This window comes from Narcine bancroftii, chromosome 1, assembly GCF_036971445.1.
Source record: "Narcine bancroftii isolate sNarBan1 chromosome 1, sNarBan1.hap1, whole genome shotgun sequence".
Classification (NCBI taxonomy): Eukaryota; Metazoa; Chordata; class Chondrichthyes; order Torpediniformes; family Narcinidae; genus Narcine; species Narcine bancroftii.
The window spans coordinates 248,686,233-248,702,783 of record NC_091469.1 but is presented as its reverse complement, the minus strand read 5'-3'; the positions used below and the strand labels follow the sequence as shown (position 1 = coordinate 248,702,783).

The 16,551-nt window shown below is 43.1% G+C and overlaps 1 protein-coding gene across 1 annotated transcript in view; it reads left to right on the top strand.

The window, feature by feature from the left end:
- The first annotated feature begins 4,862 nt into the window (after positions 1-4,862).
- Positions 4,863-16,551, top strand: part of LOC138755144 (mucin-2-like) — a 238,272-nt gene continuing 226,583 nt past the window's right edge. The window contains exons 1-2 of the mRNA XM_069920567.1: positions 4,863-4,902; positions 5,765-6,026. Coding sequence (XP_069776668.1) covers positions 4,863-4,902; positions 5,765-6,026 — 302 coding nt within the window. The remainder of the gene's footprint in view (positions 4,903-5,764; positions 6,027-16,551) is intronic.

Here is a 16,551-nt window from a genome sequence, read left to right as displayed (position 1 = left end):
ATAATAACAACCCTGTAAATTCTGAACCATTCCAAAATCTGTTTTCTTATCCGTTCTTTGGGGGCCTCTAGTCTACTGCCAATACAGTTATTTCTCCTTTCCTATTTCTGATTTCCATCCACACCGACTCAGTCGACACTTGCTCCACAGTGTCCTCTCTTTCTGTAGCCGTGATACAACCCCTGACCAGTAATGGACTCCTCCCATCCCATCCCTTTTAAAACATGTAAACCATGGTACCTGCATCTTTGTAACAGCCACCACGTCATAATTCCATGCCAGTCATAATTCCACAATATTTGAAGGCTTTCTGCAGTGGAGTTGCAGTCCTGCTGTCAATAATGTAGGTCCAAGCCTGGCTGCAGGAAGCAGGATCCTGACAATGTTCAGGCATGAGTCTGTGCGGAGCATGCCCACAGACTTCCACCCAACAAGAGAGAATCAACTTCCCTCCCTCACTCTGCAAGGGTGGATTGATCACAGTGTTGACACCATCCAGGACGAAGCTCCCAACTTGATGGGAATCCAATCATTGATTCACTACACTCAGACAATAAGACATTCAGCAAAGGGCAAGGAGAACAGTTGAAGGGTATACAGTATGGGATTCTCCCTTCGAGTCATGCTCCACCGTGATTTGGAAGGGCATTCCTAATTCCTCGTAGTTATTAGAAGTAAATCCTTTGGAACAAGATTTTGGCTGTATCTGCACCACCTTTTAAAGAGATTAAGGATGGGTATATCATGCTTAACTTGGCTGAAATGTGGACATACCCAAAAATGACCTAAATGTCAGTGTGTCAATAGGGCTTGATACCCACCTGTTTCAAAGAGGCTTCAACAAAGATGCAGTTACTTGCCTAAATGACTACTGAGCAGTGGCTCTCACATCAAAGGTGATGAAGTATTGAAGCATTTCACCTCCTGTCTGAGCAGCGACATGGATCCATTCCAATTTTGCTTCTGCAGCAACAGGTCGAAGGCAGATGCCATCTCACTGGTTCGATACTAAACTCTGGAACACCTGGATAGCAAAGGTGCATATATCAGAATGCTCTTTATCAACTACAGTTCAGCCTTCAACACCCTCATCCCCTCATAACTGATCAGCAAACTCCAACACCTGGAACGCAACATCTCACTGTGTAATTAGATCCTGGAGTTCCTCACCTCCAGACCACAATCAGTGCGATTGGTAAGAACATCTCCTCCACAATCTCCACCAGTATTGGCTCACCACAGGGCGGTGATCCTCGCCCTCACTTTACACCTACGACTGCATCGCACATACAACAGCAATACCATCTACAAGTGCACTGATAATACCATGGTAGTGTGCTGCATGAGATTAAAAACTTGACCAACAGCAACCTCGCTCTGATTCAACAAAGGAGCTAGCTGATTGAAGACCATAGGAAGGGAATCCAGTGATCATTGGGGGATCAGAGGTGGAGAGGGTGAGCAAATTTAAATTCCTGTGAGTCACTATCTTTCCTGAACCCAACACACTAACGTCATCATGAAGAAAGCACATCAGCATCTCTACTTCCTCAGGAGTTTGTGAAGGTTCGGTATGAACTCGGAAACCTCGGCGAACTTCTCCAAATCTGTAGTAGAAATCGTGCTACTGGCTGCATCATGGCCAGGCATGGGAATGCCAATACCTCTGGGCAGAAATGCGCTATCTGGGAATTCCCCTTTGAGTCACACAAGTTAGTGGATACAGCCCAGTACATCACAGGCAACACCCTGCATTGAGAATGCTGCCATTGGAGAGCAGCAACAATAATCATGGATTCATCCACCCAGTTCACGCTACCATCAGGAATACTCATACTCATACCACCAGATTCCAGAACTGTTCCTATCCCTTCACTGTTATATTCCTAAACAATAGAACTCAATCAGTACTTTACTTTGCACATTATTTATGACTAATTCTTTACTTTTCCTGTGTTTAGTCAGTCAGTTTGTTTACATTTCTATCTTTGTTTACACCTCTCTTATGCATATGCATCTTTTCCTTAAGTACAGGTTACACTACTGATAAGTAGAAATAATGCCTTTCCCCCAGGAAAAAGGATCTCAGGATTGTTTGTGATTTGATGTATGTAACTCTGACAATGAATTTGAACTTCGAATCTGACACCATAAAATTTGGGAATATAGTTTGAAAGAGAGAACAACGCTGATTAAGAGGAGTACCTCAGTGGTCAATTCATTGCACTCTCATCACTCTTGACATGAAGAAAGTCCCCACTAAACATCTCATCTTTCACCCTTAACCCAAGTCCTCTGGTTCTTATCTCACCCAACTTCCGTGGAAAAAGCCTGTTTCCATTCATTCTATCTCTACCCTCATAATCTTGTGTACCTCTGTCAAATCTTGCCCCATTCTTCAATACTCATGGGGATAACACCCCAAGCAGCTTAACCTTTTTCCTGTAATTCACTTCCCCAAGTCGCCAACATCTTTGTTAATCTTCCCTACATTCCTTCAGTCTTATTGCTATTAATATCTTCAGGAAGATATCAATGATATCAATGAAGGCAAGTGAAATTCTGTGTATTTAGAGAGGAGTGTAAATGGAGAGCCCTGAAGCCACTCAGCAGAGAAATAGGCCCTTCGGCCCAAATTATCCATGTTGTATACCTGAACTTTTGGCCTATATCCCTCTAAACCTTTCCTGTCCGTGTACGTGGCTCAACTATGTACCTGTCTAAATACCAATTGGAGAGAGTAACTGTGCCCACCTCTCGCACTAACTCACGTAGCTTGTTCCATATCCCTCACCACTCTCATCAGGAAAACCTGCCCCTCAGGTCCCCTTTCAAGCTTTTTGCTCTCAAGTCTATGTCCTCTAGTTTATATTCCCCTACTTTTGGCAAAACACTATCTGGCCTAGTTGATTTTATAAACTACAAGGTGTCCCCTCAGCCTCCTGCACTCCAGAGAGAGAAATTGCAGTTTATCCAGCCTCTCTGTATAGGTCAAATCCATCCATCATGAGGACATCCAGCCTGCATCTTTTCTTTATGATCCTTTGGAGAATATGCAATAAGATCTCAGAGAAAGTATTAGCTCAGGATGGAAACCTGCTCACTGGAGTTTTGAGGTGGCAACAGGGCGGCACAGTGAGTGTAGAGCTTAGCACAACACTGTTAACAGCACCAGTGACCAGGGTTCAAATCTGGCGCTGTTGGTAAGGGGTTTGCATGTTCCTCCCATGTCTGCATAAATTTATTCTGGGCCCTCCAATTTCCTCCCATCCTTCAAAACATACCAGGGGATGTAGGTCAATTGGGCCCATTTCTGTGGGATGGGCTTGTGGGCTGAAAGGGCCAGTTACCGTGCTGTATGTCGAAAATGAAATTAAAATGAACAACTCCTGAGTCATTGTGTCAATCAAAAAGGGAACAGATTAGGTCAGAGTTAAAGTCAAGTAAACATTTTTTTCAACTGCAGATTAAAAGAGCAAGTTTAGGGTTTCCCTGCAATGCTCTCTTTATCACTGGAATGAATGTGATGGAGTGAATGGCCCCATACATTATCATGTAACATAGAAATTTACAGCACAATGCAGGCCCTTCAGCCCTCAGTGTTGTGCTGACCTAATGACCTACTCTAACAACTGCCTCGAATTTCCTCATTGCAGAAGCCTCATTTTATTCTTAGTTGCATGGATGTATCTAATAGTTCCTTCAAAGATCCTATTGTACCTGCCTCCACCTCTGTCGCTGGCAGCGCATTCCACTCACCCATCATCCTCTCGTGTGGAAAACCTACCTCTTACATCCCTCCTGTACTTACACCCATGCGCCTTAAACAGTTGCTCCCTGGTGTTAGCCATTTCAGCCAGCCTGGGAAAAATGTCTTGTGGTGGCCCCATTTTGACTTTGATAAATGGGTCCTCTTCCAAAGCCGTACTGTTCAACAAATGACTGTCTTATAACATGCAACAATTCATATCTATATGCATTGCGGGTTTGTTTTTAATGTATATATTCTTTTGACATTTTAGACAAAGCAGCTGATTCGACTTCACTGAACAAGCCAGTGGTGTTGCTTCTTGGAAATCCATCGGCTCCATATTTTACAAGTAACTACACTACAAAATACAAAAGAATGTTTTCCTCCAGTGTAAAATTTCATTGCCTTCATGAACACTGAAAATCACTTTGCTGCTTTTGGTCAATTGTTTGTCACACTTTAAATTAGAAAATGGGGATGAATGAACAAGTTCCAGCAGTTGCTATCACCTGGGTGGAAAGGTTAGCCCAATGCTATTACAGTGATTTGGGTTGGAATCTGCTGCTGTCTATGGGAGGTTTGGACCTTCTCCCCATGTCCGCACGAGCTTCTTCCAGATGCCCTGGTTTTGTCCCCCGGTCCAGAGGATTAGAAGGCTAAATGGTCATACGGGGGCATTTAGGCAGCGCAGGGCTCCTGGGCCGGAACAGCCTGTTACTGTACTGATTCTCTAATTTAATTTCTTTTTAAATTAATTAAATTACCCTCTTGTAAAAATCAACAGATTTTAAAACTAAGGAAAAGAGCAGGGGGCAAAGTTTTCAAAGGTGAGCAAAGAACTGATGTGGAAAATCCGAGTTTCAACACAATGAGAGCACGGGGGGGATGTTCTGTCCAACATATAAAGAGAAAAATAAGATTATTTATATATCCAAATGCAGCAAGGACTCAGAAAGAGGAAAATTGAATATTGTGGAAAGATGCTGAAAGAGAGAAAGTAAAACTGAAAGAGTACAGAGAAGATTCACAAGGATGTTGCCGGGTCTTCAGGACACTGAGTTATGGGGATAGGATAAGCAGGCCAGGATTTTATTCCTTGGAGCATGGGAGAATGAGGGGAGATTTGACAGAGGTATACAAGTTTATGAGGGGTATAGATAGAATAAATGCAAGTAGGCTTTTTCCACTGAGGTTGGGAGAGACAAGAATTAGAGGATGGGAAGGTTTAGGGGAAACATTGGAGGGATTTTATTCACAGTGACAGTGGTGAGAGTGTGCAACAAGCTGCGAGCTGAAATGCTACAGGTGGGCTCAATTTTGACATTCAAGAAAAATTTGGATAGGTACCTGGATGGGAGGGGCGTGGACAGCTGTGGTCTGGTGCATGTTCGGGATCTCGGTGAAATAATAGTTCAGCACAGATTAGATGGGTGGAATGGCCTGTTTCTGTGCTGCAGTGTTCTATGACCCTATGGAGAGAAAACGATGAGCCGAGAGTTTTGTGACTGGTGAGAATGATTTTGAAGGACGTCCTCCTCGTGAAAAGTGTATTATCTAATTCCTGTATCAAGTCAGCCTTTTAGCGAACCAAGAATTATTAAGATGTGTAACAGTCAGGAGACAAAGAGTAGACTTCTTGGCATCATCTGGTAGAGGTGAGGAATTCCCATTTAGGTATCGATGCACTTCAGTCAGGAGCAGGCAAGGTTAGACTGTTTAAGAATTTAAAAGAAAACAAATCAGGTAATGAAACATTTCAACTGATCAGCCTGGGACAAATTGGGTGGGGTATACCTGACAAAGAAGAATAATAAGATGCCACTAATAAGGCATGACTTTGCTGGATAAACAGTGGATTTTCAAGTTGAAAACGACCATAAATCAGAAAAACAAATTAATTGTCCATCTCGTGGCAGAAGTGTCACCTTCCTTGTGCAGACATATTGTCTTTAGAAGCCAGTGTTCTCAACTCACCACCCCACAAAGTAATTGTACACTTTTCTCAATTTTTAGGACAAAATCCCAACCACAACTACCGTGTTTGCAGCACCTGGGGCAATTATCACTTCAAAACTTTCGATGGGGACGTTTATCATTTTCCTGGTACTTGCAATTACCTCTTCGCTTCCCAGTGCTTGAGTTCTTATGAGGAGTTCAACATCCAGCTGCGGCGTACCAGTACTGACGGTCATCCAAGAATCACTCAGATTATCATGAAAATTGATGGATCAGTTGTGGAAATAACGAATTCAGTCATTTCAGTCGATGATAATGTGTAAGTATTTTGTGCTCATTTGGGGTTTTTTGGACGGCACCATCAGCTCCACGCTACATTTCTATTATTGGGACAGCAACCCAGGTTCAAATCCATCACTGTCTGTATGGAGTGTGTTCATTCTCCTCATGACCTGCATGGGGTTTCCACCCATCCTCTAAAACAGGGGTGTCAAACTCAAATTCACAGAGGGCCAAAATTTAAAATTTGGACTAAGTCGTGGGCCAAACTAAATATTTATTGAAAATTTTCAACATCTGCATGTTTTCTCTTCTTTCAACATATGTAATGTTAAACTTTTTCTTATTAAAATAAATGTTTAATAATAGTTTTGGTTAAACTCTTTCCAGAAGCATTAACAAATGAGAAATAAAATATTCAATAAATAATATTTCTCTATAGCCTTTAAGCTCCTTTTAAATGTATTTTTTTTCACAAGCCAACAAGTCAAAAAAATAAAAACTTGCTTCAATGAAAATCCAATCTTTCAACTATGAACAGTCCAAAGTTAACCAAAGAAAATATTAATCCAAGCTTAGCTTGCTACACTGTGATTTACTCTGATGCACCTGGGTCTAAACCAGATACTTGGCATCTCTTCTTAGATGCAAGTTCATCAAACTCTGGGGTCAGAGTTTGCCTCGCACCTGTCTTGAAAGGTCCTGTTTTCTGTCTTTCATTTGGCCATTTTTGGTAAGGGGTTTATTACATGCGAGTTGGGCGACAGGTCGCTAATGAAAGTAAACAGAGGAGGTGGGGGAGATTAGCGGGCTGACGGGCCGGCACCAACGCATTTGCAAAGCATTCTGGGATTTGTAGTATTAGCTGTGCATGCACTATACTGGCGTGGCGGCCAGCGGGTCAGCTCTAATACATATTTGATATGATCTTGCGGGCCAAATATAATTATATCACGGGCCAAATTTGGCCCGCGGGCCTGAGTTTGACATGTGTGCTCTAAAAAGTACCAGGGTTTGTAAGTTAATTGGTGCATTTGGGCTGTGCAGGCTTGTGGGCCATTAGGGCCTGTTCTCTAAATAGTTTTTCCCAGTATTTGACTCCCCAACGTTGCACTGCATTGTGTGGTGGGGAATGTAGAACCATGGAAAATGGTAACACACTGGCAACTCAGAGCAGCAAATGAATATTCTCTTCCTTGCCTCTCTAATGGCAGTCCAGCTCCACTCTTTTATTCATCTCCCTTGCAGACACTCACAAGCACCTTTCAAACCAGTTTTCAGATTATCCATCAAATTCCCACCACTCGTGCATTACAAAAGAACAGAAGAACCAGGAGCAGGAGTCAGCCATCCAAGCCTGCTCCGCCGTACAATAACATCACAGATGGTACGGCCGTCGGCTCAGCTCCACCTACCCGCCTGTTCCCCGTCACCCTTAATTCCCCTGATCTGCAAAAATTGATCTCCTTATATCTTGCATACATTTAATGAGGCAGCCTGTCCTCCTTCCTTCAGCATAAAATCCCACAGATTCACCACTTTCTGGGAAGAGCAGTCCTTCCTCATCACTCCCCTGAATCTTGAGGCTTTATCCTCTAGTTCACCTCTCACCTGAGTGGTAACAACCTCCCCTCCATTGAGTATAGTTCCAGGCAACTTAATCTTTCCATGTAGGCTAATCCCCTTATCTCTACAATCAACCTTGATGATGCTCCTCTGGACCACCTTCAAAGCCTCTCAGGACACCAAGACCTCACAGTAGCGGCCTCACCAGTACTCTGTACAGTGGCAGCAGAACCTCCTTGTTCTCAAATTCAATCCCTCCACCAATGAAGGCCAACATCCCATCTGCCTTCTTGACTACTTGTTGAACCTGCTAACCAACCTTTTGTGATTTATACGCAAGCACCGTTTAAATAATTCACCATTTAAATCATAATCTGATCAACTGGTTTTCTTCCAAAATGCATGGCCTCACAATTACCGGTCTTTGTCCTCCAATCTGAATCTATGCATGGATTCTTATTCACCAGCCAATCTGTCTAAGATGCTACTGTCACTGTACCCAACAAACTAATCTGACTGACTCCTCAATATTCCTAGCATCCTACAACCAATCAGACTGCTCTGCCCACCATCCAAACCAGACATGAGAATTCAACATGGTACCAGCACGGTTAGGGTAGCGGTTAGTGCAGCGGTGTTACAGTGTCAGCAATCCGGAATGGGGTTTGAATCCTGCACTGTCCGTAAGGAGTTTGTACATTCTCCTCATGTTTGCATGGGTTTTCGCCAGGGGCTCCGGTTTCCTCCCACCCTCTGAATTGTACCGGGGGGATAGGTCAGTTGGGTGTGATTGGGGCAGCACATGCTCATGGGCCAAAGGGCTATGTTTAAATTTAAATCAGTATTCTCAGTACTGGGAATTCAAACTGTCTGTATATTGGGTTATTTCTCAGTTAGGAGGGTATTAAAGTAACTGCTGATGTAATGGATGTGTCTGTTGTGAACAATTCCATGGGGAAGTCCTAGAAGACTGGAAAATGACAAATGTACCTCAGTGATTGCAGTGTGAAGTGAGACAGAACCAGGTTATCGACAGGTTAGTCTGTGAAATGCTGGAATTGATGATTGAAAGAATCACAGGGCAACATGGTTTCATGGAAAGGAAACCAAGGTTGATAAATTTGGTTATGTTTTTGGGGAAGCAAGAACCAGGTGATATTGATATTGTCAATATTGTCAATACCCAAATGATATTGTGCTTTTGGGTTTCCAGAAGGCATTCAATAAAGTACCAGAAAATAGGTTAGTGCACAAGGTTCGAGTGCATCTGACTTGGGGAAAATATATTAGAAAGGATAATGGAGTGCCTAACTAATGGAAAAATAGGGTGTTTGATACATGGGTCATTTTTTGATTAGCCAACGTTCCAGAAGGATCAGTGCTGAGGGACCTCCTTCATGCAGAGAGTGGAGAGAGTGTGGAACAAGCTGCAGGCTGAAGCGGGCTCCATTTTAACATTTAGTAAATTTTTGGATCACTACATGGATGGGAGGGATATGGAGGGCTATGATCTGGGAGCAGATCAATGGGATTAGGCAGAATAATACTTCAGCACGGTCTAGATGGATTGAAGGGCCTGTTTCCCTGCTGTAGTGTTCCATGGGGCCTTAACTACTTATAATCCACATTTATAACTTGGATGAAAGAATCAACTGCCCTCTAATCAAAATGACGAATGATGAAGAGATGGTAAATCATAAGGGAGACAAAGATCATACAAAGGGATCAAAATGGGTTAAGGAAGAGGCATGGAAGAGACTACACTTGGACAACTGTGGTCACTCAGCTGAAGAACCATAGAACATAACAGCAAAGAAAATAGGCCCTTCAGTCCTTCTTGTCTGTGCCAAACTATTATTCTGCCCAAATCCCTCCAAACATAAATGTTAAAATTGACCCCATATTCAACACTTCATCTGTTAGCTCACTTCATGCTCCAAACATTGGAGTGTATCTCACTGAACCTCAGTGGAAATAGCCAATTTGCATTGACTCCATCTGTACCCATCATCATTTTGTATACCTCCATCAAATTTCCCCTCATTCTTCTTTGCTCGAGGGGATAAAGTCCTAACCTGCTTAACCATTCACTGTAACTCCGTTCCTGAAGTCCGGGCAACATCCTAGTAAATTTTCTCTGCATTTTTTCTATCTTATTGATATCTTTCCTGTAGTTAGGTGACCAAAACTGCACAAAATACTCCAAATTTGGTCTCACCAATGTCTTATACAACGTCACCAAATCATCCCAAATCCTATACTCCACACTTTGATTTCTGAAGGCCATCAAAGCTCGTTTTATAATCCTATCTACCTGTTTTTGCCATTTTCAGGGAATGATGTATCTGAATTCCCAGATCCCTCTGTTCTACCACACCCCTCAGTACCCTACCATTTGCCATATATTTCTTTTCTTGGTTTGTCCTTCTAAAATGCAACACCTCACAATTGCCTTCATTAAATTCCATCTGCCATTTTTCAGCCCATTTTTCCATCTGGTACAAATCCATCTGCAAGCTTTGAAAGCCTTCCATGCTGTCCACAACACTTCCAATCTTTGTGTGATCTCCAAACTTGTTGATCCAATTTACCACATTATCATCTAGATATAAAGGACAAACATCAATGATCCCAGCACTAATCCCTGAGGCCCACCACTAGTCACAGGCCTCCAGTCTGAGAAGCAATCTTCCACCACTACTCTCTGGCTTCTCTCTTAAAGCCATTGTCAAATCCAGTTGACTACCGCATCATGTATACCAAGCGACTGAAACTTCCTGACTATCTTCCCATGTGGGATCTTGAAAAAGGCCTTACTAAAGTCCCATGTGAACAACATCCACAGTCTTTCCTTCAACTTTCCTGCTAACATCTTTGAAAAGCTTGAAAACATTTGTTAAGCATGATCTACCATGTACAAAGTCATGTTGATTATCTCTAATCATTCATTGTAATCTCTCAAAACACCTTCAATAACATATCAATAATTGATGTGGGGCTCACTGGTCTATAATTTCTTGGGTGATCTTTGAAGCTTTTTGTAGATGATGATCTACCCTCCAATCATCTGGCACTTCATGAGTGATGAAGGACGATTTAAATCTATCTGCCAGAATCCCTACTATTTCTACACTAGCCTTCCTCAGGTTCCGAGCGAATACTTTGTCGGGCTCTGGGGATTTATCCACTTTTATTTGCTTCAAGACAGCAAGCACCTCCTCCTCTTTAACCTGAAAAGGTTTCATGACCTCACTGCTTGTTTGCTTCACATCCCTAGACTCTGTGCCAGTTTCAGGAGGAAATACTGGTGCAAAAAAGTATTTAAGATCTCCCCCATCCCTTCTGGCTCATATGCAGCTGACCACTCTAATTTTGTCCCTCTCCTTCACCTTGTCTGCCAAAGCAACCTGTTGTCTTCTTTCAGCCCTCCTGATTTCACACTTCAGTTTTTCTTCTGCATTTTATACTCCTCAAGTACCTCATGTGCTCCATGATGCCTTTACTTGGTATCCACCTTCCTATGCCAGTTAATTTTGCCTTTAATCTTCACAGGAATATATTCACTCTGTCCTCTTAAAATTTCACCTTTGAACATCTCCAACTCACCGTACACATCCTGACAAGAACACAACCTAGCCCAATTTGCTTTCTCATTTCTTCAAAATTAGCCTTTCTCCAATTGAGAATCTCCACCTGAGGACCAGAATTATCCTTCTCCATAATTATCTTGAAATTAATGGCATTATGATTACTGGATCTAAAGTTTTCCCCTACACATATTTCTATCACCTGCCCTTTCTCATTTCCTGATAGGAGATCCAGTATCTTTATTTATTTATATATTTAGATGGTACTTCGATGTATTGATTTGGAAAACTTTCTTCGATACATTTGACAAACTCCAAGTCATCCAGTCCTTTTACATAATGGGAATCCCAGTCATTATGCAGAAAGTTAAAATCACTTACTACCACAACTTTCTGTTTCCTGCAGCTGTCTTCCATCTCCCTGCATATTTGCTCCTCCAATTCTCGCTGATTAGTGGGCAGTCTATAATACACCCCCATTCATGTGGCCACATCTTTCCCATTGCTCAGCTCCACCCATATAGTAGACAAGCCCTCCAGTCAGACCTGTTTGAGTGCAGTTGTGATATGTCCCTGACGAGCAATGCCACTCCTCCCCCTTTTATCCCTGCCATTCCATTGTGTCTGAATCAATGGAACCCCAGAACATTGAGCTGCCAGTCCTGCCCCTCCTGAAGTCGTTTCACTAATAGCCACAATGCCAATCCACATTCTAAGCTCGGCTGCCTTTCCTGCAATAATCCTTGCATTGAAGTAGATATACCTGAGAACATTATTTCCCCCATGTACAACCCTTTGATTTTTGTCTCTCTATGCAGTCTTAACACCATCTTTTTCCTCAACTCCCCTATCTGCTCTGGCACTCCAATTCTTATCCCTCTTCAACTGTAGAGACCAATGATCCAGGAATCCAAAGCCCTCCCTCCTACACTCTCTTTAGCCATGTGTTATAATTTGATCTGAGATATCTTTGCACCTGGGATGAAGCCTTAGCCCCAAGCAGACACGAGTCCTTACAGACTGCGCAGGATTCAAGCCCCGGTCCCATTCGCTGCCACTGTAAAAGCATTGCACAAACCGTTACATTAACTGTGCTATGTGAAGCTGCATTATCATCCTATTCCAAATCTCACCAACACATGGCACAAGTAGCAGCCCTGAGATGCAGGTCCTGTCCTTCAACGCCACATCTAGCTCGCTGAGCTCGCTTTGCAGGACCTCGCCACTCTTCCTGCAAACACCACTGGTGGTGCCTACATTGACCATGACATCTCGCTGCTCACCTTCACTCTTGAGGATGCCATGAATTCGATCCAAGACATCCCAGATCCTGGCACCTGGGAGACCGCATACCATCCAGGATTCTCGCTTTCTTCCGTAGAACCTCTTCTCCATTCCCCTCACTATTGAATCCCCTATCACTACAGTTCACTTCTTCTCCTCCCTTCCTTTCTTAGCCACAAAGCCAGACTCTGTGCCAGAGACCTGACCATTATGGCTTGTCCCTGGTGTAGAACATAGAACGTGGAACATTACACCACAGTACAGGCCCTTTGGACCATGATGTTGTGCTGATCTCTCTATACCCCCCAAAAAAATAACAATCCCTCCCTACTTCATAAATCTCTATTGTGCCTGATTAAGAGTCTCTTAAATGCCCCTATTGTTCCAACCTCCACCAATACCCCTGGCAATGCATTCCAGGCACCCACAATTCTCTGTGTAAAAAACCTATCCGAGGTCTCCCCTAAACCTTCGTATTGTACAGATGTCCCCCCGCTCTGGGGAAAAGGTGCTGGCCATCCACCTTATCTTTGCCTCTCATAATCTGGTAAACCTCTCATCCTTCTTCACTCCAAAGAGTAAAACCCAAGCTCTGATAACCTTGCCTCATGAGATGTATTTTCCAATCGAGGCAACATCCTTGTAAATCTCCATAGCTTCCACATCCTTTCTGTAATGAGGTGACAAGACCTAAACACAATGTTCCAAGTGTGGTTTCACCAGAGATTTATGGAGTTGCAACATCACCTCCAGATTCTTGAATGCAGTCCCCTGACTAATGAAGCCCAGCATACCATAGGGATTCTTAACTATTCTATAAACATGTGCAGCAAGGTCCTTCTATTCTTCCACACTGTTAAGTTTCCTATCATTAACCATCTATTGTGCCTTTAAGTTTGTCCTTCCAAAATACATCACCTCACGCTTATCCAGATCAAACTACATTTGACACTTTTCTGCCCAAATCTGCATCCTGCCAATATCCTGTTGTAATCTATGACAACATTCATTTCAATCCATGACACCTCCAACCTTCGAATCATTCTCAAACATACTGGCTCGTCCCTGTGCTTCTTCATCCAAGTAATTTATAAAAACAAAAGATTAGGGGTCCCTGAACAGATCCCTGCAAAACTCGATGAGTTTCTGACCTCCAGGCAGTATACTTTCTGTCCATTATTGCACTCTGTTTTCTGCAGGCAAGCCAATTCTGTATCCACTCAGCCATGAATCATGACTTTCTGAACGAATTTCCCATGGGAGATCTTGTCGAATGCCTTACTAAAATTCACATGCAGCACATCTACTACCCCACCTTTAGCATTTCCTTTTGTTACCTCGTCAAAAAACTCAGTTAGCTTTATGAGGCCCAACTTTCTCCTCACTAAGCCATGCTGACTAAAGCTGAGAAGACTGTACTTCTCTAATTCCTCATAAATCCTGTCCTGAAGAATCCTCTCCAATAGTTTGCAGATCACTGATGAACACCCACTGGTCTAGAATTCCCAGGATTCTCTCTATCACCTCTTTTAGAACAAGGAGACCACCTTTGCCATTCTCCAATCCTCTGGCACCTCCTCTGTGGCCAAGAAAGATGCAACAGCCATCGCCAACCCTCCCTTCCTATAGCAATTTGGGATATATCTCATCCAGCCCTGGGCACTTATCAATCCTAATATTTTTAAGATGATTCAGTATTTCCTCTTACTTAATCTCAACAGGGTCTGTCACACAAGCTAATCCTAGTCCTTGAGCAAGGGGATTTTCTTTGGTAAATACCCAAATATTCATTTAGAACGTCCCCAAACTCCTCCTTTATCCTTAAGCAGCCCTTTCTTCAGTCTTGTCATCTTTCTGTTCTTCACATAAGCATGAAACACCTTTGGGTTTTCCTTAATCCTACTTGCCAGTGTTTTCTCATGTCCACTTCTAGTTCTCCTAAGTTCCTTCCTGGCTACCATATAATTCTCATGACCCCTTTCCTTTTTTTTCGCTTTCTAAATCTGATGTTTGCTTCCTTCTTCCTCTTAACCAGCCGCCTCAGCTCTTTTATTAACCATGATTCCCTTTTGTCCCCGTCATAATGGGATAAAACTATCCAGAACCCCACAAAAATTGTCCCAAAGCATTCTCCACATTACTTTTGTGCTTTCGCCTGAGAAAATCTGTTCCCATTTTCCATTCCTTAGTTCCTGCCTCATCCCATCATAGTTAGTTCTTCCCCAAGTAAGCACTTTACCATTTTTTCTGCTGTTATCCTTGACTATATCTTTGCTAAAACTCAGGGAGTTGTGATCACTATTACCAAAATGCTCCCCACCCAGAGTCCTATCACCTGACTAGGGTCATTACCCAGTACTAGATCCAGTATGCCCGCTCCTCTAGTCAGCTGGTCCACAGACTGTGTCAGGAACCCTTCTTCGACACATCTGACAAATTCAGCACTATCTAGTCTCGCATGATGGCAACCCTATAATTTCTGCACCATTCCAAAATCTACCTTTTTATCTGTTCTTCACTGTCCTGAACGCAATTTGGGGCCTCTAGACAACTCCCAATACAGTTATTGTTCCCTTCCCATTTCTGACTTCCACCCACATTGACTCAGCGGACACTCCCTCCCTTTCTGCGGCTGTGATACTATCCCTGACCAGTAATTTTTTCCTTCTTCCCTTAATTCTCATCCTATCCCTTTTAAAATGTCTGAACTCCAATGCCCACATCAGCTGATCCTGTTCTTGCATCTATATGTCATCCCCCTCAACGGTAAGCAAATCAATACAGATTATTGAAGGAAACAAATTCAGGGCTACCCTGAACTGCCTGCCTGTTCTCTTTCCCTCTCCTGATTGCACCTCCTGTCTACTTGGTGTGATTCCATCCCTGTCACTCCTGTCAATCATCCCCTCAACCTTCCAAATGATTTGCAGTTCATCCAATTCCTTAATGTGCTTTGTAAACAGTTGCAGTTGTACACAGATGAAGTAATCAGGGACAGCATTAGCTTTCCTGACTCTCCACATTCTACAAGAGGAGCATGTCCCTGCCTTGGCTGCAATTTCACTGTCTCTAAAATCAAGAAATAAATAGAAAACCCTGTCCTGACCTGTGCCTCTTTGCAAAATCCTCGACAGGGTTTTCCTTACCTGATCCCAATCCTGCATAACCATCTCAACCTCTGCTCCCTGAAGCCTCTTGAGCATGGACTCAAAATCCTACTCTCACACTGGACCACTCACACAGTGGCCGCTCCAATAAGCTTGAGCTTCCCTTCTTTTTAATTGCTGCTGGCTCTATCGGTATCAAAGACTCCAACTGATCACTGAGGTTCTCACTGTCCTTCTCTTTAAACTCACCTGAAGCGAAGCACAGCTCCCAATACTCACCACTCACTGACGAAGGATGTCAATAAATTGGGGAGGGGGCAGAGGAGATTCATCGGGATGTTGCTGAGTCAGGAGGGATTGAGTGAGAGGGAGAGTTTGGAGAGGCATGATTTTTAATCACTAGAGCATAAGAGTGTGAGGAGGGTGGCATCATACTGGTTGATGAATTAATGACGGGGATAAGTAAAGTAAATGCTCAGTCTTCTTCCCAGAGTGGATGATTCTGGAATGAGAAGGAATACGTGTAAGGTGCGAGGGGAGAGATTTAAGAGGGACCTGAGGGGCAGCTTTTTCCACTCAGAGGATGGTCCATAGCTGGAACCAGCTGCCAGAGGAAGCTGTAGAATTGGGGGAAATCACAATGTTCAAAAGACATTTTAATTTTTTTCAAGGTTTACAGAAAGCACGGCATCAGGCCCTTTTGGCCCATGAACCCGTGAAGCCCAAATACATCCAATTAGCCTTCAACCCCCAGTATGTTTTGAACTGTAGGTTAATTGGCTGCTGTAAATTGCCCATCATGTTGCAGGTGAGTAATGTAACCTGGGGGGAGTTGATGGGAATGTGGTGAGAATCAGCTAGAATTGGTGTGGATACCATGTCAGTATTTGCCTATTGATTGTCATGGACTCAGTGTGTTGGATTATGTACTGCCTCAATCATTATGTTATGGTAAAATTTTGATGTTGGGGTCAAGTGCAAAACCCAAATGTGCTGGGAGGAACCCAGTAGTTCATGTGAC